At 33.3% G+C, this 24023-nt stretch overlaps 4 protein-coding genes across 4 annotated transcripts; 3 read left to right on the top strand and 1 right to left on the bottom strand.

The window, feature by feature from the left end:
* Positions 1-55: 55 nt before the first annotated feature.
* Positions 56-5043, top strand: LOC124439917. The gene is made up of 3 exons (XM_046990212.1): positions 56-375; positions 1323-1438; positions 4451-5043. Exons 2-3 carry the CDS (start codon positions 1323-1325, stop codon positions 4989-4991), a joined length of 657 nt encoding a protein of 218 aa, XP_046846168.1. The 5' UTR covers positions 56-375; the 3' UTR covers positions 4992-5043.
* A 295-nt stretch (positions 5044-5338) lies between these two features.
* Positions 5339-8793, top strand: LOC124440708. Its single transcript, XM_046991139.1, has 4 exons — positions 5339-5584; positions 6155-6205; positions 6300-7665; positions 8120-8793. The coding sequence occupies exons 1-4, from the start codon at positions 5562-5564 to the stop codon at positions 8456-8458; spliced, it is 1779 nt and encodes a 592-aa protein (XP_046847095.1). The 5' UTR covers positions 5339-5561; the 3' UTR covers positions 8459-8793.
* Positions 8794-10034: 1241 nt separating this feature from the next.
* LOC124440699 lies at positions 10035-18156 on the top strand. The gene is made up of 21 exons (XM_046991124.1): positions 10035-10141; positions 10898-11091; positions 11398-11588; positions 11723-11766; positions 12221-12291; positions 12461-12520; positions 13510-13572; positions 13650-13787; positions 13998-14034; positions 14103-14176; positions 14393-14444; positions 14867-14898; positions 14993-15097; positions 16013-16079; positions 16206-16339; positions 16533-16590; positions 16661-16722; positions 16907-17023; positions 17094-17222; positions 17504-17600; positions 18008-18156. Exons 1-21 carry the CDS (start codon positions 10105-10107, stop codon positions 18043-18045), a joined length of 1800 nt encoding a protein of 599 aa, XP_046847080.1. The 5' UTR covers positions 10035-10104; the 3' UTR covers positions 18046-18156.
* A 320-nt stretch (positions 18157-18476) lies between these two features.
* On the bottom strand, positions 18477-21763 carry LOC124440319 (cytochrome c oxidase subunit NDUFA4-like). The gene is made up of 7 exons (XM_046990692.1): positions 21675-21763; positions 21464-21524; positions 21267-21365; positions 19729-19787; positions 18889-18977; positions 18739-18799; positions 18477-18642 (listed from the first exon to the last, which is right to left on the bottom strand). Exons 3-7 carry the CDS (start codon positions 21280-21282, stop codon positions 18586-18588), a joined length of 282 nt encoding a protein of 93 aa, XP_046846648.1. The 5' UTR covers positions 21283-21365; positions 21464-21524; positions 21675-21763; the 3' UTR covers positions 18477-18585.
* Between the last annotated feature and the right edge of the window lie 2260 nt (positions 21764-24023).

The following is a 24023-nucleotide window of genomic DNA, read 5'->3' as shown; positions in this document are numbered from 1 at the left end:
CTATTTGTTTGTGTTTCTGACGTTGAACAATTTCACTGCCTTTTAATACAGAATATTCAACCTGCTACGATAGCAGTCCGGTATAGTGTAAACGGGGCCTGAATCATGATTTTTTGTTCGTTGCATTGTGCTTAAATCACGAGGGAAAAATTTATTTTAACAATTTCAATAAAGTTTTGGTAAAGCGTTACGCAATTATTAGAAATTACATGACATCATACTATGCCTCAGATCAACAATTTGCTTCAAGTTTTTAAGGTGAACAATAAGGCTTAAACTCGCACGATTTGGGAATTATTTCAATGAATTATTTGTGAAATTTGGAAGTATGCAAATGAGTAGGAAGAAATCGAGAGGCTGTGGTATGTCCTTGAGGTAAGTTGATTTTGTGTTGTACATTTGAGTTTTTAGTTGAATCTAATTTCTTTGATAACCGATTCGTGATTTATACGTCCATCCTACTTAACTGACATTAACAAGAAAACTGTATAATGTTAAATAAGAGGTGTTTTCCATTTTGTTTTCAGTGGCACGATCAGAATCTCGGTCGTTCACAGTAAATACGGAACCGTTACTGAAAGCATAAGCACTATACTATAGTCGCAGTTTCGAAATATTCGATTATTTTTTAATATGACAGTTTTATAGCCAAAGCAATGAAATTAGATGATTAGTAAATTGAATGACTAAAGGGGTGTTTACATGAATCCGGAATGACTTTCAATCCCGATCGAAACGTGATGTCAATCCGTGTTTACATGGGAAATCAACACAAGGATTGACATTTTGCGGGAATTTTGAAATTTGAAGATGGAGAACATAAACATTATAGCAACCTTTTTTTTCTGTTGTTCCTGCGTTAATACAGCTTAACACTTGCATGAAACTAATTGTTGTTTTTCTTCGCACTCATTTTAACCCATTTAGCCTCTTTATTTGCTTACGAGCTTCAACTTGCCAGAAGACAATACCCATGGCACATGCGTGCTTCGTCATTAATCACAATATCATTCCAGAATGAAACTCAATTCGCGTTTACATGAGATTAAAAGTAAATTTCGATCCGGAATGAAAATAGGAATGAACTCGATCCGGATCGAGTTGTGACTCATTCCGGATTAATGTAAACATGCAATAGGATTTCATTTAAAGTGGAATGAGTTCGTTCTGGATCGAAAGTCATTCCAGATTCATGTAAACACCCCCTAATGTATATTTTTAAAAGGAAAAGAACTTTTCCAAATACTATTGCATTGTAGAGCACTATCTCACATATGGATGCGTTGTACTCCAAACTTTGTATATTTTTTCTATTTTTACAGATGTCCTTACCAAACATTGATGTAAAAGTATATCCAACTAGTATGATTATTGGAGCCGTAGCAGGGTGTCTTGGTACAATGATTTTAATTTCAACTGGGATATACATTTATAGAAAGTAAATTGAAAATTTAATTGTTTATGGACAGAGTCTCAGAGGCCTAACTTCTTCCCAAATATTTCCCTTGGTGTATTAATAAGGAGTTATACTGGGTGTATAAAAAATGAACAACAATAAGGAAATAGCTGCTAAATTAGCGTGCAAGATCTGCAAAAACATTCGGTGGAAATAGGTAGTTAGACACTTAGACTTACAAAGGCTCATCTAAAATTAGGGGTGGCGCCAGAGGGGGAACGCCCCCCCCCCCCATCGAGGATAAATGCGGCAATTTGTCGGGGGGGGCGAACGAAAAAAATTAAAACAAAAGTTTTCAAATTCAATGATTGTTGTCTGTAGCTGTCGGCAGTCCTGATCAAAGCCATTAGCCTAATTGCTTTGTCGGAAATGAACTTTCAAGTTATCACTTAACGAAGAAGCTCAAGGAGTTTTGGGATGAGGCTGAAACAGTATACCCTCGTTAAGATGTTTTCGAGAATATTCAACGTTAGCTGTTATTAGTGAACAAGCTACTAGAGCAGTATTTTATAAATAAGTTTGGGACATCTATGAGATCGTAAACAAAGTTAACGCTAAGTTGGGGAAGATGTTTGATTACAAGAACATGGTCATTATAAGACAAATTGCTGTTTTGTCCCCAAATTTCACAAAATTCTCAGATGAAAAGTCTCTAAAGGTTCTGGTTTGTCATTGACATTGTCGTTAATAAAGTATATTTTCATGCAACGCATGCACGACTAGTCCATTATAACGTGTACGGATTGTTTTGTGGTGTATAGGTATTATAATTTCTTAAAAACAAGATATGATTACCTAAGGTTTTAATGCAGTGATTCAAAATGAGATCTTAAAACTGAAGGTTTGTATTGACAATCAATTAAAGAACAATATTTTAACGTGGTTACAAAAACCAAGACTCAGCCCCCTGTCGGGGGTTTTAGCCTCTCTGTCGGAAAATTCCTGGTGCCACACCTATCTGACATTAAAGGTTTCGCGAGTAACAACCATTTTGAATGTTGTTGCTAAATAGCACTTTTGAAATAGCTTGCGCACAAAAATGAATAAGCTACAGAGCAATTGAAACACAAGGATTAAAACATGGCACATGCTATTCACGCTAAACAAGTTTTAGAAAATTTGGCTGATGCGTATAATCCTCGTTATAAGCCTCATCAATTGTTTGTAAATTTGAGCCTAAAGTAATTCAATATGAATAATTGATGAAGATTTTAAGAAAATGGGTTTGAAAAGGGAATACGTAAATAATCTGCAATTGGGATACCTAGCGTTGGTGTACAATTTGGCCAAATTTCATCGAAGTTTGTAAGCTTGAACAATATGTGTCCTATTTTAAACATATGTGTTCCAATTGCTTTTAAGCTTTGTTATTTTTGTGCGCAAGCTATTTCAAAAGTACTTCTCAGTAAAACAATTCTCACTCTAAAAGTGGTTAATACTTGCAAAAATTTTGATGTCATATGAACCATTGGTGGTCAAACTACTTATGCCATGAAAGATTTTTGCAGATCTTGCACGCTGATAACTTTAGCGACGTTTTCCTATCTGTTCAGGTTTTTTTTCACCTTGTAGATGTTGTTAGGTTTTGTGATGTAGCCATGTACCTTCTTTAGTATAATTTGACTTACACCAACAAATGTTACAGATAACTATACGATCACATCTAATGTTCAACGTCTTCTATTTTACAATGATTTAACTACTTCTATTTATACAAAATTTACGTAAGATTATTTTGGGTTCTGCTAACAAATATGGTTTATTGACGTCAACGGAAAACTACTAGGAACTATAAAAAGTATTGTCTTGATAACATTATAAGTATCTCTTAACATTAGTCATCTAGTTACTTACACTTGAATTAATGATTTACTAATTATGGAAGAATATGAGAGCATATCTTAACAGATGTTACTTAAATATGTCAGTCAAATTATTGTTTAATACATGTTAGTGATATTTTGAGTTGTTCCCCAATAAAATCTTTCCGGCCCTACTGTTTATGGTGGTCAACATGTTCGCATGTATTTATTATATGGCAAGAGTCACTTTCGGTGAAAAAATGCGTTTCGATTGGCTTTGCTGTCCATTACGCAAAAAATTCATCAAATAAACAGCAAAAGCACTACTTGTCTCATTAAAAGTACTTCTGCCATGCAAAAATTTTAATCAGCCTCACTTTTTTGGGTCTTTACACAAAAATAAAATACTGAACATCTGTGCTTCTGTAACAGGAGCTTACTGAAACACAGTGTAATGTAATAAAAGCAGCAAGGCTGTGGTAACGTCATTGGTGCTGACAAGTGTGAAAATCAATTTACGTTATTCATTGATTACAAAATGGGTAATTTTACACGTTTACTGGAAAAACGAGAAAAGTTTCGATTTGCAGGAAAAATTTTTTCTAGGATGTCACAGTCAGAGCAAAATAATAATAAGGCAATAAATGTTGTTGCCGTGATATACTTTAGGACAGCCTTCATCGACTCCAATTTTAAGTTAATCTATGTGAAAAAAAAACTAATAAAATAGTGAGGAAATTATCGATTTTTGTTGAACATCAAGGAATTTTGGAGGTTGGTCATGAAATCTTAAAAAACATTGTATCTTATGCAATAATGCAAAAGTTTTGGCTCAATAAAACAAAATTGTTGGAGATTTGCGACTACATTTCATACCCTTCATCTTTTACTTTCAGAAATAAATTTTCGCCACTGTATACATTTAGTTTTTCCACAAAACTGTGAATTTATATCTCAAAATTGTAAAATCTTAATAATATTAAAAATCTGAATAATAACAACAAATAGATTTTGTGATGGTGTGACTCCTTCCCAGTCCCTATCCTTCAGACCACGTGATTTTCGGTGTCAGATAACAGCTGCAATACTTGCGCACAGTAAATGATAATATAATTAATAATTACCTCTGTGATAAACACACCATTTGATGGTTTACTCTTACAGCTTTTTTTACCAAAATATAATCTTTTAGGTTTTTAGAATTCAGAGCGTCACGTAGGAAAAGAAGGTCTCGCAAATTGCGAAGATTTGCACTTACTCCATTTTATGAGGATCCAGTGCACGAAAACATTATAGAAGTGAATGAAGTACCGTCACCAGTTTATGTGGAGAAAAATATTGCTGATCACAAGATAATCATTTCTAATGCCGAGGACGATCTTTCAGATGACGAAGCAAGCCTTTCTGATCAAGAGGACACCGTTTGTGGTTCGGACGAAACCGCTTCTAATTCGGAAGAAACCCTTTCTGAATCCGAGGAGGAAACCCTTTCTTGTTCCAAAGAAAGCATTTCTGATTCAGAAGAATGCTCTTCACATACGTCCGTTTCAGATCAAACTTCAATTACAACATGTTCCACTGACTCCGACGATAGCGAATCTGGATTCCACACATCTTTGGAGTATAACGAAGACAATGAAGCGCCATCTATAAACATTTTTCCTGATATTTGGACGTATGAAAGTCTAGTCACGTGGTTAAAAAATTTCACCTATGGTGTTTCAGAGTGCTGATTTTATGATACCATCTATAGATTATATAATAAAAAGTTTAAAATCGTCTTTATATCGAAGTTTTCACATCCTTGATTAATGAATGTCTTTGATGCAATATCTTTATAATGAAGCTAAGTTTTCCTAAGGAAGAATAATCTCATCAATGAAACATTTTCTTCGTGCAAAGAGTAACTACCTTCGAGAACTAAATGTGCATTCATCTTTAAAGAAATGAAGAAAGCCACATGACAAAAATAAATCGCATTTTGTTGCCACGCACAATAATGTGAATGCTTTGTTGCTGATCGGTAAATGTCAAATCTTGAAGTACCTGTCAAATTATTGTCAAAAACTGTGACAGGTGGTAATGGTGGACGAAAATATAAAGGCAAAAATCAAATTTGCATAAACGTCCACATCGCTCATTTCGCATTCATTCAGTGTCATTGTTCATGAATCTCGTGGAATAATTTAAAAAACGAAAGACATGCTAGTTTCACATTTCTTCGTGCAATAAGTCATCTAACAAGTCATAGCTTTGAGAGAACTACAGTCTGTCATTGACAATATAGCAATTTATTTAACGGAATGGGCATTTGGAGTTATATCAGGTAAAGTAAAACGGAGAAGGTAATTTGGTGTTATCATATGAGTTTTGGTTATTAATGTTATCGAATTTTAAGCTATTAAGAAAATTAGACGTTTCAAGAATTAGTAAAAAATTTTAATGCCATGTATGAAATTTACCCTCTCATGTCATGTTTCAGGAAACATTAGCACTACGTTTGAAATATTTCCTTCCTTATTTTTCCTTATTTTATATGTATTAATTAAAGTCCACACTAGAAGTCATTGAAATCAGAGAAATGTTAGCAAGACATGAACTGTTTAGATCCAAGTTTTTCCTTGAAGCCTGTATGGGAATAAACATTGAATGACATTAACGACTTACTTTTTAAAGTTCTTTTCAATTGCTTAATGACTTCCTTGTCCAATTTATGTATTATTGTTAACTCTCCCTTTCATCTTCCTTGTTTTATACAGTTCTATCTTGTATACAGTAAGTTATATTTACATTAAACTAACATTAAGATAGCTCTTGCAAATTAAAGCTTTTTCAGTGATATATTCGAATGATCTGATGAATTTGAACTCTCTCGCCTTTTTATTTACATATGTAGTTCCTGTAATCTTGCGACGAAAAGAAAAAAAGAAGGGCTTTTCACTGTGAGGTACACTGAGCTTGTTTATTTATGCAGCTTCGTACTTGTTCGAGGAAGGGGTCAGCATTCAAAATGACATTTAAATACTTTTTGCTTCTTATAGAAAATCAAAAGAAAAACAAATTGTAAACATTGACTCGGATATCTTTCGTAGCACATTACTTGAAGATGTTAAAGAAATTCGAATTCAAGAAAATTATGATGATACTGAAAAAAATGAGTCGTACCTTATTTCTGATGAAAATACCAAAGGCAATAACTATCCTATTTACTTTGAATATTCTATGGGAGGAAATTTGCAATGCTACAAAGAACATCTGAAAAAGAACTTCGTACTGGAAAATAAGTCACGTTGTGCAAAAGACTCAGAGATTCAGAGATCTAGGAAAACGTCTCATAGTGATTATGACTCCGAGCCAGAGTCATTGCGTTATGCACGCAAGCCACAAGAGAATATGCCTCATGCAGTGAACGCTATAACAGAAGAGCCCGAGTTGCTTTTTGATTATTATAGCTCTATATACCAGCCTGAGTTCATGTTAAACATTAATTCAGACTCTTTTTGTGACGATCTGCCCCTCACTTTAGAGCCGGACAATTCTGGAGAAGAACACACCACCATAAAAAAGAAAGATGAAAGACAAGAAGAAAGACAAGAATGTTTCATGGATATAAAGACACCAAGTTCTTTGGAAAACAAAGATTGTGTATTCATGTATACTGTTGAAGAATTTTGCCCTATGGGTGCACAATTGACAGAACAACAAAATATTTCATCTCCTGTCGATTACAAAGTTTCTTTGTGTCATAACGTTGATGAACAGGAAGAGGATACAAAGAGACAAAAGGTTGAATTTTTGCATGATAAAAATAGACAAAGGCAAAAAACAAAATCATCCTTGGAAACATGTCTGAACCCATACAAAGTCAAAGATCTAAGAATACCAAACGTTCGATGGCAAAATGAAAAAAATCAACTTTTTAAAACTGAAACTACAGCAGATGATTGTGACAAAACAATACAACAAAATGTTAATAAGGAAGATTATCTTCAACAGAATAAAATTGATAGGACGAGTCCTTTATTGCAAGAAGCCGATAGGAAAAAAATGACAAAAGCTGGAGTAATTCATAATGAACAAAAAGACGAACTGTCAACAGAGGTGCTATCAGAACAAATAATCAAGGAAATAAGTGATCTTTCTGAAAGCATCATCCATGAGGAAAATAACATAGCATTAAACGACTTTGTTTCATTTGATGAAGAACTGAGCTCAAAAAGAAATGGAAGTTGCTCTGAGCGACCAATAAAAGAAATGGAAGCAGCGCTGAGCTCAAAAAGAAATGGAATTAGCTCTGAGCAACCAATATCGGAAATATCGTTCCTGGAAACGACGCATAGAGCTCGCCACAATAGTCTTGAAATATTCGAAATGTTGGAGAGACAATGCATGAATGAGGAAAAAAAGGTAAGGATTTCAGGATTTAAGGATTTCAGGATGAAGAAAATAAGATTTTGTGATTAACAAAAGTAGTTAATGGTTATAACAATGTTAGGAAATACATTGAAAGGTGAGGTAAGGATTTAAGATCAAGAAGATTAGATTTTGTACTTAGAGTTGAATGCATGGTGACTCTGCAAGAGTTGAAGTTGGCAGTATTACTACCTAGATGTAGATGTAATCTAGACTCTGAGTAAGAAGAAAATAGCAATTTCCCAACTTCGTGTGATAGATATATGCTGCACAGCTTCAGCGTGACTGATTTGTTACTTAGTATTGTATTTTTAATGCATTAATATTAAATGTAGCTTTTGTCAAGTCTTTACATATTTTACATTGATCCAATTACCAAAAAATAGAGTGAGAGTTAAAAATATTGCAAGTACCTACAACTAGCTCTGAATTTTTTCTCATTAAATAGACAATCGTGGAATGTAAGTCTCCTACTGAAATGATAAACATCCATCAAACGTACCAGAAGTTACCCAAAGAATTCCAAGAAATAGCGAGAAGATTGTCAAATGGAAACTCTACAAAAAATTCTTCAATTCATCAATCTCGTAATGATGAGAGTGATGACGGCTCTTCGCCGCGTTCACCCAGTGGAAGGCCGTTATTTCGAACACCAAGTTACAGAATGCCGAAGACACCAAGCTTAAGTCGGCATCATCCGTCAACTTACGTTTCTCAACATACTTCACCACGTTCAAGATCCTCATCGCGCATGTCTTCGAGAACCTCGTCACCAACACGAAATTAATGTTTCTGAATAACACGACTGATCATGTATTGAAGAAGAAATATCTGTATCACTGTGCCTCCCATGCCTTTCTCACACTCCTTATAAATAGATAACTATAGTTGATAAATTGCTTGCCTGATAGTTCCACTGGTTAGTTTAAGAATATATTTTGTACTTTCTATTTGTTTAAGAATGCTTCGTCCACAACCGCGAAAACGGTATTATTCGTAATAATTAAATAACCCATTGTTGCGTTCAAATACACGCACCGACTTGAGTTATCCAAAACAAGGAAATAACCCTGTATTTTGCAGTTTTAATGAGAAAACTTATTAAAAATTTTGTAGTGTTTATAATAGTATATTTAGCTTATTGATATTTGAATAATTTCCTACACTTGTGCAATTCAAAATCACACAGGCTATAAAAAACTCGCATAAAAAAATCTGGGTTTTTTACTTCTTGCCACATTTACGTTAATTTGTTACGTGTGTCAGCGGTGTCAGCGCGAACAATTAATGACGTTATGAAATGACAAGAAAGCAGCGCTTTGATTGGAGAGATTATGACATGTTGTCATAAACCGTCATTTTCAGATGTCTGGCTTTTTCAAACAAGCAAACTTGAGCCGGTAAACATGAATTTTTACTATTCAATGTTTTGATTTCAAGTTTCTGGTCGTAAACTTTATTTTGGTAAATAGGAATGGGTAAAGCCCATATTTAACAACGTAAGACGTCAATCATTCTGTGCTCCTGTGAGTCGAAAAAATGTTAATGCGTTGTTTGATGTTTTTTATGGAAGAGGTATGTTATAAGCTCTTTTTATATACGTAAGTCAATTTTGTTTTTGATAGGTCAGTTTTGTTTTTGTGAGAATTGTTGTGAGTTGTGACTATTATCACTATCGACACAATCAAATTAACATGAAATAATCTCGACTGAAAGTATTAAATGCAGAATTCTATCACGTGATGTGCGTCAAAATTATTTATAGGCTAGAAAAGAAGCTCCCCGCTTTTTTCAGTTCTCCAGCTACTATGACTATTTCAATCTCTTTACCTTAAAAATGGGCTGTTCGAGAATTCTTTTTATATTGTGATAGATGTATCCAAGAGCGGATCCAGTATAGACACAGTATAGAAACAAACAGTAGTCCCACTCTATAGAATTTTTTGTGAAGCGCATATCGTATTACGCATGTCATTAGCATAGTGGCAGCCAGTCAATTGCTTTTTTTGGCCAATAGGAGCGCTGAGGTGGCTATCTGCAGCCACTAATCTAATTAAATATACAGCACCAAGTTGCAAAGTAGAGTGAGACTACTGTATGTTTCTATACTGTGATGTAGCACTGATTACTAAAACATTTCCATTAATAAGCTATATCTATATTCAAGCTCAGAGAGGGGTGCGCACTCCGGCCTCCCCTCTGGAACCACCCATCGTATTAACTAAATTACTTCTAAAAATTTAAAATTATGTAAAGATGTAAAAATTAATTTATCTTGTATTTGCTTACATTATCGTGAATTTATGAATTCTTTCGGTAATTTGACTCCGGTTACAAAGGTATTATTTCCACATTATAAATTGAGTCGTGATGTGATCAACAAACAAAACTCAATTACTCACTATAAAGATGTCTACATCAGCTTAACAAATAATGGAAACCACTGTGGAAGTTATTCCTAATTACACGAGTAAGTTAAAAAACTTTCTGCGTTTACTGTTTGTCAATATGTGAAAATTTCAGAGAAAATAACAGTAAGGATTAGATTATACATGTTTTATTGTTATTGTAGGCAAAAGCTTACGAGTAGTACGTATGCATGCATAAACACAGTGAAAAAGCACGGACTAAATTACAAACATTGCTAAGTTTTAAGTCTGAAGTTCCATAGATTGTATAACTGTGGCTGCTTATAGATTAGATTATTCACGAGAACCGTTGCAAATATTCGCTTTACTAATATTCGGTGTTTGTGATGGTTTCTATAACAACTCCAAGGCGACGCAAGCAGGATCTTCATACTGTTTGCCCATCAACTTTCAATTAATTTAATTGGACATATATTAGTAAGATGGGGCAATCCATCAAATTATATTGTATATTGAAGATGTCATTACTTCAATCTTTAAAGTTGTATTTTATAACACTTATACATGATGTTACTTCGCAAAATCTTACGCCAAACGAAGATTAATTAAAAACACGACAAATTATAGATAAAGAGTACAAAGTATAAATGCAAGACTTTCATGTATTCCATGCATTCTTAGACGGTAGACAGACCAGAATCATGTCATTAACTTCAGGTTTGATTCGCTTTGGATACACCTCTCCCCCCCCCCCTCCCCAATAACTATTTGTTGTGACTTGTGTGAATGATGAATATTTGGAGATACTGATGCAATGTCATGGATGTTATCGATGCTTGTCATATCCTACATTTTAGCCTATCCAAAAGATCCACAAAAAAATGACGTAATGGTGTATGAAGAAGCTGCTGCAAAGAGTCTCGATGGGCAGCGCTATAATGTCACGTGCCATCATAAAAAATCATTTGACACTGAATCTCATTTGCAATATGAAACTAAGGAAAACAACAAATTACATCATCGAAAAACACAGCATTTTGTCCGAGGAAAGGTATTGATCTGCGCTTTCAACAGTTTGATATATTCTTTTAAGGCCAGATAATCATATCCTTTAATTTCACTTCTGTGAAAAACCATAAAGATATTTTTCAACATTCCTGGATGCAAAATCTCGCTCTTGAAAAGTGCAAAAAAGCTTGTTCCCTGAGCAACTTTCGCTAAGATCTTATATTTCTCTTTCTTTTCAATAACATATACAACCCAAATATGACATATGGCCAGCTGTGTTTTTACAATAACAATCTTTACGTAAAACTCCAAGCTTTAGGCAAATGAACAGTTTGTGGTTTCATTTCAGATGGCTGGAGGCTCTAGTACAAACACATTGCTCTATGGCAACGATACCCTAACGAAAGGTTTCACTTTGCCACAAAGTCAGGATAAAATAGACGACAATAGTTTTTTATATGGATCAAATGCAGTGAAGAGATATCAAAATACAAACCCGGCTAAACGTTTAAACCATAATTTTCCTCAAGGAGAAATGACGTAAGTATTGTAATGTATGTATGACGTAAGTATTGTAATGTATGTGTGACGTAAGTATTGTAATGTATGTGATCATGACAATTTTTCGCCAAGCATTGGTCTTGTGATATTTATGACTTTTGCTTTTTTTGTAGAGATGGACAAAAAAATCGATATCGAAAGTTAGCGAAAGAAGAAGGTAAAAAAAGGTCTTTTTTATTCATAAAGAATTCTACGACTGTGTAAATAATTTAAAATCGACTATGTGTAATTTAAATCTTAAGAAGTATTCAGCTTTTTGTAAATTTAAATTCTCCCGTTTAGTTTTTGACTGAACAAGCCACACTAAATTTGTATGAAAAACTCTTTGCTCCCATTTTGAAAATATATCTTCTATAGATAAGTTACATGGTTTCATTGGCATAAATTGCAGGACAAAGAGTAAAATCATCAAACGGGACAGAAAATAATAAACAAAAAAGACAAAAGTTATTGTTTGTTACTGTCATATATAGTTACTAACAACATATACAACCATGATGAAGTCTATGACAAGTTTCTTGTTAACCGCCACTCTTCCCATCCCCTGTGTTTTGCGCCTTTTCTTTTTTTGTGCGTTTTATTTTCATCTTTTTATTTCTCTTATCTTTTAGACAATTATCTCAACAACTATTATCAGCAAAAAATACAGCAACAATCGTTAATTGCCGAGGAGAAAAGAAAGGTAGCAAAAGAGAACAATAAACGATTTTACCACCCATTATATATATAAATTAATTCGTCATTCAAAATCAAGCAATTATAGAAATAATTATGTCTGCTAAATCTAGACAACAATCTTCCATGAAAAACATTGGCGTACTATACGGATATCTGTATTTTTTTTGTTTCAGGATCTTGACATGCTCAAAAACTACAATCCATGGGGCAGACCCGGAGGAGGTGCACCTCGAGTAAGAAACTTGTTACATATACTTATTTTATTTGGTTGATTGTCGAGCCAACCTAAACAAAAGCGCTGCTTAAAGATACGAGCAAAACGGTCAGCGTCTAAAAAAGCAAACGCATCAAGTGACGCAAATTTCTTTTGATTTCTACGGAGTGGATCAGTTTACGAGCCTTGGTGACATTTCATTTGTTATGGGACCGTGAAAAATGTCCTCCAGAAATTTCGAAACTCATACATCCAGTTTTTTCACAAGTGTCATTCTGATGTCAGTCATTTCACAAGTGTCAGTCTAATTCATTGAACTAAAATACATGGAACGCTACCAAAACTTACACCCAGACACGCGTGTGTAGTTCAGTCAATTTTCACTCCGTGAGAGAATCTCGAAACACTACACACGCGAGTCTGGGTGCAATCTCGTGTGTCTGGGTGTAAGATTTGACTTTAATTATATGCTTCAGATGGCGTTCCATATATTTTAGTTCTCATTTCATACTGTATAAGTGCATGTGTGTATTAAGGCCTTTTTTAATTTCCAAGAATAGAAACCTCTGAGCGATCACAAAATGGCACATAGGCCAGTCCGAGCTTACTTTTATATATATGTATATAAGGCTGGCTAACACAATGCTAAAATGACAGAAATACAACATTTAATGGCTCTTCTCCTTCATAGGCTAATATCAGTTAATAGCTACATAAAAAAGTTGTCCATCTTATAATCCGACTATTTGTAAAACTAAATCGCCTGAGGGCAACGCATAACAGAATGGTCAATATTGAAAATAGGACTAAATCATTGCTTTAATCCATATTAACAGACAACATTATTTTTGCTCAAAACCAATATACATTTCATGTGTTATCAATGCAATGAAACCATTGATAAATATGATTCTTAACGGAATTTATATTTTTTGTTTGTTTTCTTTTATCAGATATGATAAAGTATATTTAAACTCGTTAGTTACTTGTTTTGTGAACGACTTGCAGGGATACAACAACAATCAAGTGAATGCAAACGTCACAAAAAATGTTCAAAAGTTAAAGCAAGATGTAAGTGTAGGTGATGCTGCATTGCCATTTTCCATGCATCGATTTACCACAATTTTTTGGCTTTGTGATATGTTCAGAATCGTGTAACGACTGGAGCTGGTGGTGGAGGCTCTCCAAACAGGACATTCTCGGGAAACGTTGTAACTTCTTTGAGAATCGATCCTGAGATAAGATTTCAAGCTGCACAACATAACTCCAATATTGACCCCAGGCTTGTAAGACAGTTAGCTTTTTTACTATCTTATGTTGTGTCTCATGTAGTTGTAATCAAATTTCTTATCTTACAAATGCTTTAATCTCATGTGTTGCTGCTTTCAAAGAGCAAAAATAATCATGGTATATTTGTAATCTTGTTATCAATCTCCAAGATATATTTCATAATGAAAGCGTTTTTCGCATAATCGATAAAAATTTTGTTTTTACAGCGTTACAAACCCGATTATTCATATGGTTTAGATTTGAGTAAGTTTGATATTCTTAAAAGTCAGGCCAAATTTTATATGATATATTTGTGCTGACGATTTATTCAGGTGCGCAAGTGAATGAAGTAACAAACAGAAAAATATTGGAAAAACAAAAAGAAAAGGAAGAAGATATTAAACTGGTAAGAAAAATGGCACTGCTTGTGTATTTTCATAAAAACTTTAAATTACGTATCCATTCACAATATTTACATTTGAAATTCCACAAATACAAATTACCAAATGGAGGGTCTTGAAAGAGTCAATGCGTTGAGAACCATTTTTTTGGCCAACTATTATTTAATATCAATGTGTGTAAAATAGACTCTTACTAATGTTCAATCGTGTTTTTTCAACAGATAGAAAAAACTCTCTTTCCAAGTCATAAATCAATTCTTGCTGATGAAAAAGGTTTTCTATTTGCATCATTTTTATTATCAGTGGGGAATTGTTTGTTGATAAAGATAAAAATTTCTTATGGTCTATTTTACATGAATTATACCAGTCAACTTTAGGGGCTGTATAAGACCAAATACTAGATTTATTGAAGCTTAAGATAATTCAATATTTTATCTAACAACTTACTTAGATCTCTCTGAATAATAGTGGCTTCATCCAATGAGTCAGCATCGATTCGTCTTATGTTGAATGCCAACAAGTCAAATTCGCGTAAAAACTCAAAGCCTGTTTAATATATAGTCCAAAGTTTAATAAATCATCGACTCGTTTGTCTTTAATGTATTTGGTGTATGGAATGTTTGACATTTAAAACCGGGCTTTAGCTACGTTTCACGTTTGAGCAGAAATTGATAGTTTCTGGATTTTTTTGCTAGATGTCCGTTATGAATCAATATCGTCAACGACTGTAAGTAAAATGAAACGAAAATAAACAATAGAAATAAACGCTCAGAGATGTTCAATCTCTATATACTTATATATGAATGCATTTGTACGAGTAGGATCAGTTATACGATCCTTGGGGAAAAGGTGTTGGAGGTCTACCTGAGCGAAATCAATTCGGAAAGATCTTGAAAAATAGACGACATTTGACCAATATATCAGAGGTAAGCTATACATCAAGAAATCAAAACTAAAAAAACGCTGTTAATTCACAAATATGTATAGGTATTATTCAAATATGTCAGTCAGTTTGCAATTGCTTTTATGTGTAAAATAAATAAAGAAGTGGAAGTATTAAACCACCACCAAGCATTGCAGATACGTTCATCCATTTTACTGTATTATGTATAAACTAGGAAAACAAACCCATCACCAACTACGCTCTATCCTTTTTACTTATAACGCAAACAACACTTAATGATTCTTTGTCTTCGTAAATTTTTTCCATGTTAGAAGACAAGAAGAACAATCTTAAATAAAAATTTGAAACCTGCATCTAGCCGTGTATCATATATGTTTTTCGATACTATAATTCGATTTTTGAGAAGTTTTCATGCTTTTAAGGCTTCGTTAAATCCAATTTCATTTATTCATGACCCCGTAGAAAAAATTCAAATCAATATAAAAATAGTTAAAAAAGCAAGGCAAAAAGCAGCTTGTATATATATTTACTCTTTGTAAACAGTAGAATTATACGACTTTGACAAATTCGACTTACGCTAAATCTGCTATTGAACATGAAGCATGTTTTTGTGGTGGGGTATTAGTTTTGCAAAGGTTAAGTTGCAGTCAGAAGGTTGTCAATATGAAATAAGTTTGGAGATAATTTACTTTAAGTATTGATCATAGAAACCCAACAAACTGCTCACGTATAGTAAGTTATTTAACTCTTTTACCTTATCTCCCAGTTTTTCCCTTTGTACAAGATTTTTCAAAATTAGGTTTTCTTGCACTTTACCGATTTTAAGTTCAAGAACATTTTTACAACGCATGGAGTATTTTTTCGTCACATAAAATTGTTAAAATACCTTGCCACATGAATTTCTCATAATAATTTAATTTTTAATGAACGTTTTTAGAGTGTCCCAATTAAGGAAAATATCAACCCGAAGAAAAAAATCACCTTGGTGAAAAATCCTTTTGGCCGTAAGTGCAAATCTAAAGTAATTTCTCCTTTAACTAAAAATATTAATTAAAAGAAATGTGTCCAAAGCAATCTTATTGCCAAATTAAAGTTTCTATTCTTGGCTCATTTTGCCATCTTCTTTCTAGAATCTTGCGTTAGAGAATCAAGCCCAAACGATAGTTACAATCCCTTTGGAAGACCAGGAGCTGGTGCACCACTGAAAGATGAACTAGGAAATTTAATAGTTTATACAAGTGGAAAATTAGCCAATGCCGATATGGTAAACTGTCACCTAGTCATGTAAAGCACTGGTTCACTAACCAAAAAATATATTTCAACGACTAAGACCATATTCTTTACATTATGCATGCCTTCACCAAACCTCATGTCATCCATGTTTACATATCACCTTGTATTACATCATTTTCTCCGTCTTCACTTTCCTGTTTTCTTTTCATTCGCTCTATTCAAAGGGATCTGCCCAATTAAGAAAAGATCGTGCAAGAAAAAAAGACTATCTATCGGCTTTAGGTAACTTTTTACAATCTTCTTCATTTGATTTTTATTGCTCATACATTTTTAACAATGTCATTATTTGAAGAAAAACAACAAGAAGAAATTAAGAATTTACGTTCAACACAACGAAGCAACATGCTGAACTCCGTAAGTTTTATGGTCATTAGTATAGCTTTTCTGCATGAAGAGCGGCACTAATTTATTTGGAAAGGTTGACCTAGCTATACAACCGTCGTCTGAGCTTATATTTGCCATTTATTATAAGAAACGCTGCATGTGTTTGCGCGCAACCATTAGTTGCACTAAATACTGTCGCCTCCGTCTATTTAAGGCTAATCCAGGTGTTGTAAGTTGGTTGTGTCAAGGGAAAGTTGGACAGCCAGAATACGATTCTCTGACTAACAAAATGAAATCAAATGCGAAAGCTACATCAGACGTTACTCGAGAGGTTCGTAATTACTTCATTTCTGCTGCAAAATTAAGTTGAAATATTTAATATATGATGTAATCTTTTGTAGAAACTTCAAATTCGTCGATATATCAACCAAAACAGCAAGCGTTATTGCGAAGATTTACAAGAAATGGCAAATGAAAGAAACAGAAGAAGACAAAACGAAAGAGCACAACAAAGAGAATTATCGTTTCATGTAAGTTTATTTATGTGACCATTTTTGAGGTATGAAGTATGTAGTAACATTTGTTGAGGTATTTTTCAATAAATGGTTTCCATCGTGACAAAGTTTTCCTCGTGACAAAGTTGTTTCTATGAAACTACAAAATATATTCTCATGATAAACATTAAGTAATTTAGTAAATTGGCTTAAAAAATTTGCTGATTGTAGTACAACGTCCGAGAAATTGTGATTTGTTAGAATGGCTGTTTTTTATGCAATAATGTAGTGGATAATTTATTATATTTGAACGATAGCACATAAAGACAATGAACGATGTTTGGGGGCGTCCTGGTGGTGGAGCTCCCGTAACTAAAGCAAAAGATCAAATCATATCACCAAGAAAACATTCAGGTTTGTTTTGATAAAAGATTTTTTTGTTGGTTTTAAGCCTTTATGCTTTAGTTTTTAATTGACATTTTTAACGTATTCATAGATATGTCGCTATATAGGCCACTTTTTTAAAAAGTCTTTTTTTTCAAAATGTGTTTCTATTGATCAAAACTTACCTACGATAAAGAAGAGTGCTAAGAACTTACATTGAAACCTTTGGACAATAACTTTTGCACTAATCTCTTTGGAGGCGGTGGGGGGTGGGGTGGGGGATATTCATTAATAAATTCATATATGCATGTGATAATCCTTAAAAAAAGGAATTTAACTGAATTTAACACGAAAAAACATGCTCATAAACATATGTTTTAGACCAATGTTGCATAAACGTGTTTTGCTACAAAATTCATCGCTCATTTTCATTATAGAGCAACTCCTTCCGACTACAAGATCGAATTTTCGATGAGATAGCATACTCCTCAATCAATAGAGATTCTGGGAGTGGGAAGTGATATGTTTCTGTAAAAACAATCAAGTGTTCTCATATTTTAAAAGTTTGAAAGAAAAATTGCTTGAATTCAGGTGTACTCTTAATTCTTTATACGCTAAGGGAGGAGGGATGGTCTCAGAGTTGCATCACTGGACTTTTAAAAAATCAGTTTTGGTGGAAAAAGAGTTTGTTCACTGATATCTTGATTTAATTCAATGCATGTTTTTCTTGAAGATTCAAGCAAGTACCGTACCCCCTGACCCTAACCAAGTGCAGTACCCCTCTGACCCTAACCAAGTGCAGTACCCTCTAACCCTCCACATCCTGCCTGAGTAATAATAATGTAGTGAAAGGTGAAAAACAACAATACTTTATAATACTAAAGTTAAAAAAGTCACAGGGCAGAGTAATTTGAAACAAACATTTTTTATTTATAACGAAAACTCAAACAGCAGTTCAGTTTAATTATTTTCAAAAAAGCAGAAAACAAGATACATAAAATTTACGAAACAGCGTTTATTCATATTTTGGTCTTTCATCCTTTAGCTTGGAATAATCAAATGTTGAGTAGAACTGAAATATAAATTGAAACAATAAAAGTGAAATTATGCTCCAAGATCTGATTTTCACAGCTATCTCGTGTTTGACAGAATAATATAAGTCCATTACCTTTTTTTTCTGATTGTGTGCAACAGTGTTCCATGGAAGATTTTCCCGTTTGTTGTACCAACTGAAATTAAAACATCATAGAACAAGCACACTTGCAAGGAATCTTCAGCACATTAAAATGTTCATTATTTGAAATGTTCATTTACTTACGCAGCATCAGGATGTTGGAAGGCCATCCTAAACAAGTATCCTACGCTAAGGAAACATCCAAACACAACACATGCTGTCACAGGATAAAGCTAAATAATATATCTTATCTTCAGTTTTGAATACAAAACAGAGAGTGAAATATGCTTAAAGTTGAAAATTATTGATTCATTATGACTACTAAAATCTGCAAGAAAACTATGCCACTTCATCAAGCAAACCATTTTCTAAAGAAAATCTTCTATTGAGCTTTTGTATAAGAGACAAAAATCTAAGAATAATTTGAGACTGTCTTTTTCCTATGCATGATTCAAAAACAGTATAAAACTAACAATTAAAAAACAACAAAGCATTTAACAAGTTGTAAAGTAGCATTATTTGTAACCAATGCTTATGACTACAATTTACAATTGATCAATGATCATAGTTCATCATAAAACATTAATGATTTTTCCCTAGTGCTGTGACTGCTGTCCAATAGAATATTTTCCATACTATGTAACTGTGCCAGTGTACTTTTAGTTCATACTACATTGAAAATTCCCAATTACACAATGCATAGCCTGTGACATTATGAAACGACTTTCCCACAATTCAAAAATAAATTTTCGTTCAATAGTCATTGACTTGTTTCAAATCTAATATTATTAATATGCACGTTACAGCTAAATTATTCCTTGCATAGCGATTTTATATGAACACAGTATTCACTTATTTAGGTTTTTTGTATAAACTATTTTTATACTCTCCATGGAATTTATGGAAATATTCTATAATAAAAATTTCGTCACTACATTCATGTAAAAACTTTTTAATTGTTTAAATGTATGAGACAATTCTTACCTCTTTGTTTTTCTTCAATATAGACAACATTTTTGCTGAAACTTCGGGATGTTTTAACCCTTGATACAAAAGGGAAATTATTGAACAGGCAAATAAAAATGGCGAACGCCAATAAATGGTTTCAATTGAAAACGTCATGTAATACGTAGTATAGGTAACAGCGAATGGGCAAAAAGCGGATGACCGGTGAAGATCGGGGGAAAAAAGGCGGGTGAAGAACTAACAATAGTGCTGGTAAAACCCAGTTTCAACAATCCTGCATGAACTGGGATTGTTCACTTGGAATATACTTCTTGAAAGCAGAAAATAAGGAAGACTGCAGATACTGGTGTAAAACTCATTGGGAAAAAAATAAGGGGGTTAAGTTGTCGATCGCGCTGTGAAAAGTTCTTAGCTTTTTTAATACCTAGGACTAGGTTATATGTACATTAGAAATACGTGAAAAAACGTCAACTAAACTCACTAACTTTATATTGCATTCGACAATTTTTTCTTGGTGAATGTAGATTTTCACTCAACTTAATCTTTCTAGTTGTTCAGTCAGTTTCACAGTAACTATTGCCTGAATCAATCTGGAACCACATGGGTACTTGCACCTTAAATATTCGTATACTATGACTTAATGCTAGCAGCTTGTACAAGGAAAAGAAAATTTTACGATGTTGTAATTCAAAGGAGCTCATTGAGTTGTCGTTTGAAATCAAAGACACGAAAATCAAAGTATGAGCTGTGTACGAGGTCTTACTTCTCTAATCTCTACATTTGTCGTGTAAAGCGAAACTTGTCAAGTCAAACATCATGTGTGTAATTAATACATAAAGATAACAGTTTAACCCTTTAGACTCGTCACAAAGTATCAATAACATCAAAAGATGATTCGAAAACGTAAACGCTATTTGCGGGTTGCACCGCGGTCTACGGACTTGAGCATGCAGTTAATGTCCAACCACAATTACTGAATTCGGATAACATTTTTACAAACACTATTTTGAGTGCAACAGAGTGGAAGCCACTGTTACAAATTAAACGACTGGTGTTGTAACCAAACAACAAACCGGTGAACTCGGCCCATGATGTAAAAATCCTATACAACTCATTCCTTTTCAGGAAAGACAGCAATGTCAAGTTGATCATTATTAAAATGCATTATCCATATTTTTGAAGTCTTGTACGGTCGATTATTTTTTTTGAAACATAAATTCTTGAAGCTTGAACTTAAAGATTTACTAGCAGAGATATTTTCATACACTGTCACAAGATATTACTATTAAACATTCTTTAAGCAAAATTACACATAAATAAAGTTAAATAAAATTTGGTATGAGAGTGAAAATAATACAGTAAAGAAATTATTACATGAACAACTCAAAATAGTAGCTACATGAGAAATTTTCGAAAAATATTCTTGCTTTAAAAGGATAAGTTCATATTGTTAAATATTTACAATCTTTGTACATACAATGACGAATTTTGTTGTAACGCATTTCAATGACAATACCATGAATACATTAGACAAGTGAAAAAAATCCAATTCTTACTTGTGTGGATTAACATTTGAGTTCTTTTGTGTGATATTAATCGTCGATATTTGGCCTATCAGTTTTCAATGTTTTGAAGTCCAATGACGGAGAATACAGCTAAATTATTATAGAAAATGTGTTTTTTTCACGTTTAACAGTTCAATTATTCAAATATATATACTTTCTTTATCAATTAAAGCAATGCAGCTGTTTACCTTTATTTGTTCTGTTGGCTTGACATTCAGCCATGGCGTTGGATTGTTTGTCTTATCAAATCTGCACAGAATGAAAAAACAGGTATAAGCCGATTGGCTATAAGCTCTTCTTAAACATGTCATAGTTGAGTGTTTAAGATGGTATAGTGTAATCATTGGCAAGAGACCACACATCGAATTTCATGTAAAAAACTTTAGAACATGTTCTTACATGGCATCTGGAGATGTTAAGGCAGACCTGATTAACATGACAACACCAAGTGTAGAAGCAAATCCAGCAGCTGTCAGTACTGGAATTATCTAAGAAAAATGAACAAATTGTTCGTCGATGAGTAAAACATTTTCTTAAAACTTAGAGAGTTGAGTAGCTATGTATAAACAAGCACAATTGTATCATTTCCGCATTTCACACACACACACAGTCCCCAGCTTTTATAATTGTCTCAGTATTCTACATTTACATAAGTTTGTATTTGGCCGCAACCCTCGATTATTTCGACGGATAATCCATCAAATGTTTCAATAAATTCGCAAGAGTCGTATCGTAGAAGTAATAAATTGTATATGATGTACCTTTACGTTTACAAGACTATTATTTTGAAATTTGCCCATCGTTTCACTTTCCGAGATAAGTATAAACGATAATTTATGGCAGGCTAAATTGGATCATTTCGCTTAAAGCTATCAATCAAAAATGAATTTTTGAAAACTAAAGCCCACGACACATAAATCATCGCATTAAAAAACAACCATTTGTTTTCATATATGACATAAATACTATTATAAATGGGCTAAAATAGAAATTGGAGAAATCAAGAAATCTAAAGCCTATTATCATCATTCTTGCAATATACGATACCACATTTCCTACCCTTATATAGTATTCTTAATATGTCTTATGTTTTTAATGATGTTGCAGTTATTAGCTATTAACCTTACGACCGTGTAGTATATACATACAACTTTTAACTCAGACTCATTTGTTTCCAACGATTGTATGAATTTAATTCATGACTCTTAGTTATTTAGTTCTTACTTCGGCTACTTGCCTCTTTATTCTTTATCATGAATCTTATGAATGACATTTTTAATCTTGTATTTCTTTTCTGTGTGAACAGTACTGAACGAAGTCTCACAAGAAATGATACAAAATTATAGGACTCCACGCATTTGTAAAGAATAATTTTATGACGTATCTCCTACGACCAAAATTCTATCGGTACAAAAGCATGTCAGACCTCACGTTCAGAAATAATATCTTAATTTGAAATTCTAAAAAGTTTCAAACGTGCGACCTGTCATATGAGGTTGAATTTATTAGCGTACATAGGCTCGTGTATGTATAATTGAATCTATTTACAAAGATACCGTAATAAACCCGAATTTTTAATATTTTATGTATCTCGCCTTCATGTCAGTCATTACTATTTCAAATTTTGAGGAGATTCAATTGTTAATGCAGTCCTAGATCCAGATCATCATACCCACTTATCGTAAGAAAATCAAAGATTGGCGTTATGCAGAGAATGCCTTGACGCCACTATGCACTTGTGAATAAAAATGTAAACAAAACATAATTAGTATTGGCCGTGTGTGGGAAGGAGAAATTAGAAAATCATGACGTACAGTTCAGCATTGAGCTAAATTTTGTTATAAGTTACAACAGCTCATTCGCCTATATATTTCAAAACAATTTTAAATTTATTGAAGTCTGTGGAAATTGAGCTATAAAAATTTCTTTTTGCTTAACGCTGGATTGCTAATCAAACTCAACAAAATATTTGAAAATATTTCATTGGATCTAATCAAATCCTATTATGCGAAACGTAAACTATTTCAGTGAATTTTGTCCTTTATGTTTTATTAGCCGGAATCTAGGAGGTTTTATTTTCAGTCAATAACGAACCCTGCGTGACCCTACAGTTTATATTGGCTCATATGACTATGGGTCAATTAGTTTTTCTTCTTAATCGAAGTTCTTCTGTATAATTTACAGCCCACTACTAATGACGTCATTAATAGAGTAAAAAAACGTCAAATGTTCGAATGATTTCTTTACAAAGATTGCATTTGCATAACCACAAACAAGCGGGCTTTCACCATTTGGGTGAAACAAAAATTTCAAAGTTGCATCGCAGGTTTTAGAGGTAGTTCATTTCTAAATTTACTAATCTCGTTCATAAGATACTCAGTGAAATGAACCATAAATCAAGAAACTTGCAACTGAGATCATTCACTGGGACATTGAGATGCTCTTTTTGTTTAAAAATATGCTTGGGCTTTTTCAGAAAAAAGCAAAGAAAATAATGTAAAATTAACGTGGCTTTAAATATAACAAAAGAATATTAGTATTCAGCAAGATTTTATAAGGTAGCAAGTAGTCCACAACTGGACGCTTTGCTGTTCCTTATTAAAACATGATTTGAGTTGCGCGAATGTCTTAACTGCAGCGGTTAATGGTTTGAAATAACAAGACTTTTTGTCGCTGTAGCCCAACGAGAAAGCTCATTGTTGTGATCATACAACTATTTAACTCTTTTGTTCAGTGATAGCACCTCAA

The sequence above is a fragment of the Xenia sp. Carnegie-2017 genome, unplaced genomic scaffold (genome assembly GCF_021976095.1).
Source record: "Xenia sp. Carnegie-2017 unplaced genomic scaffold, XeniaSp_v1 HiC_scaffold_2, whole genome shotgun sequence".
In the NCBI taxonomy this organism is placed as follows: domain Eukaryota; kingdom Metazoa; phylum Cnidaria; class Anthozoa; order Malacalcyonacea; family Xeniidae; genus Xenia; species Xenia sp. Carnegie-2017.
This window is presented reverse-complemented; position numbering and strand designations above follow the sequence as displayed.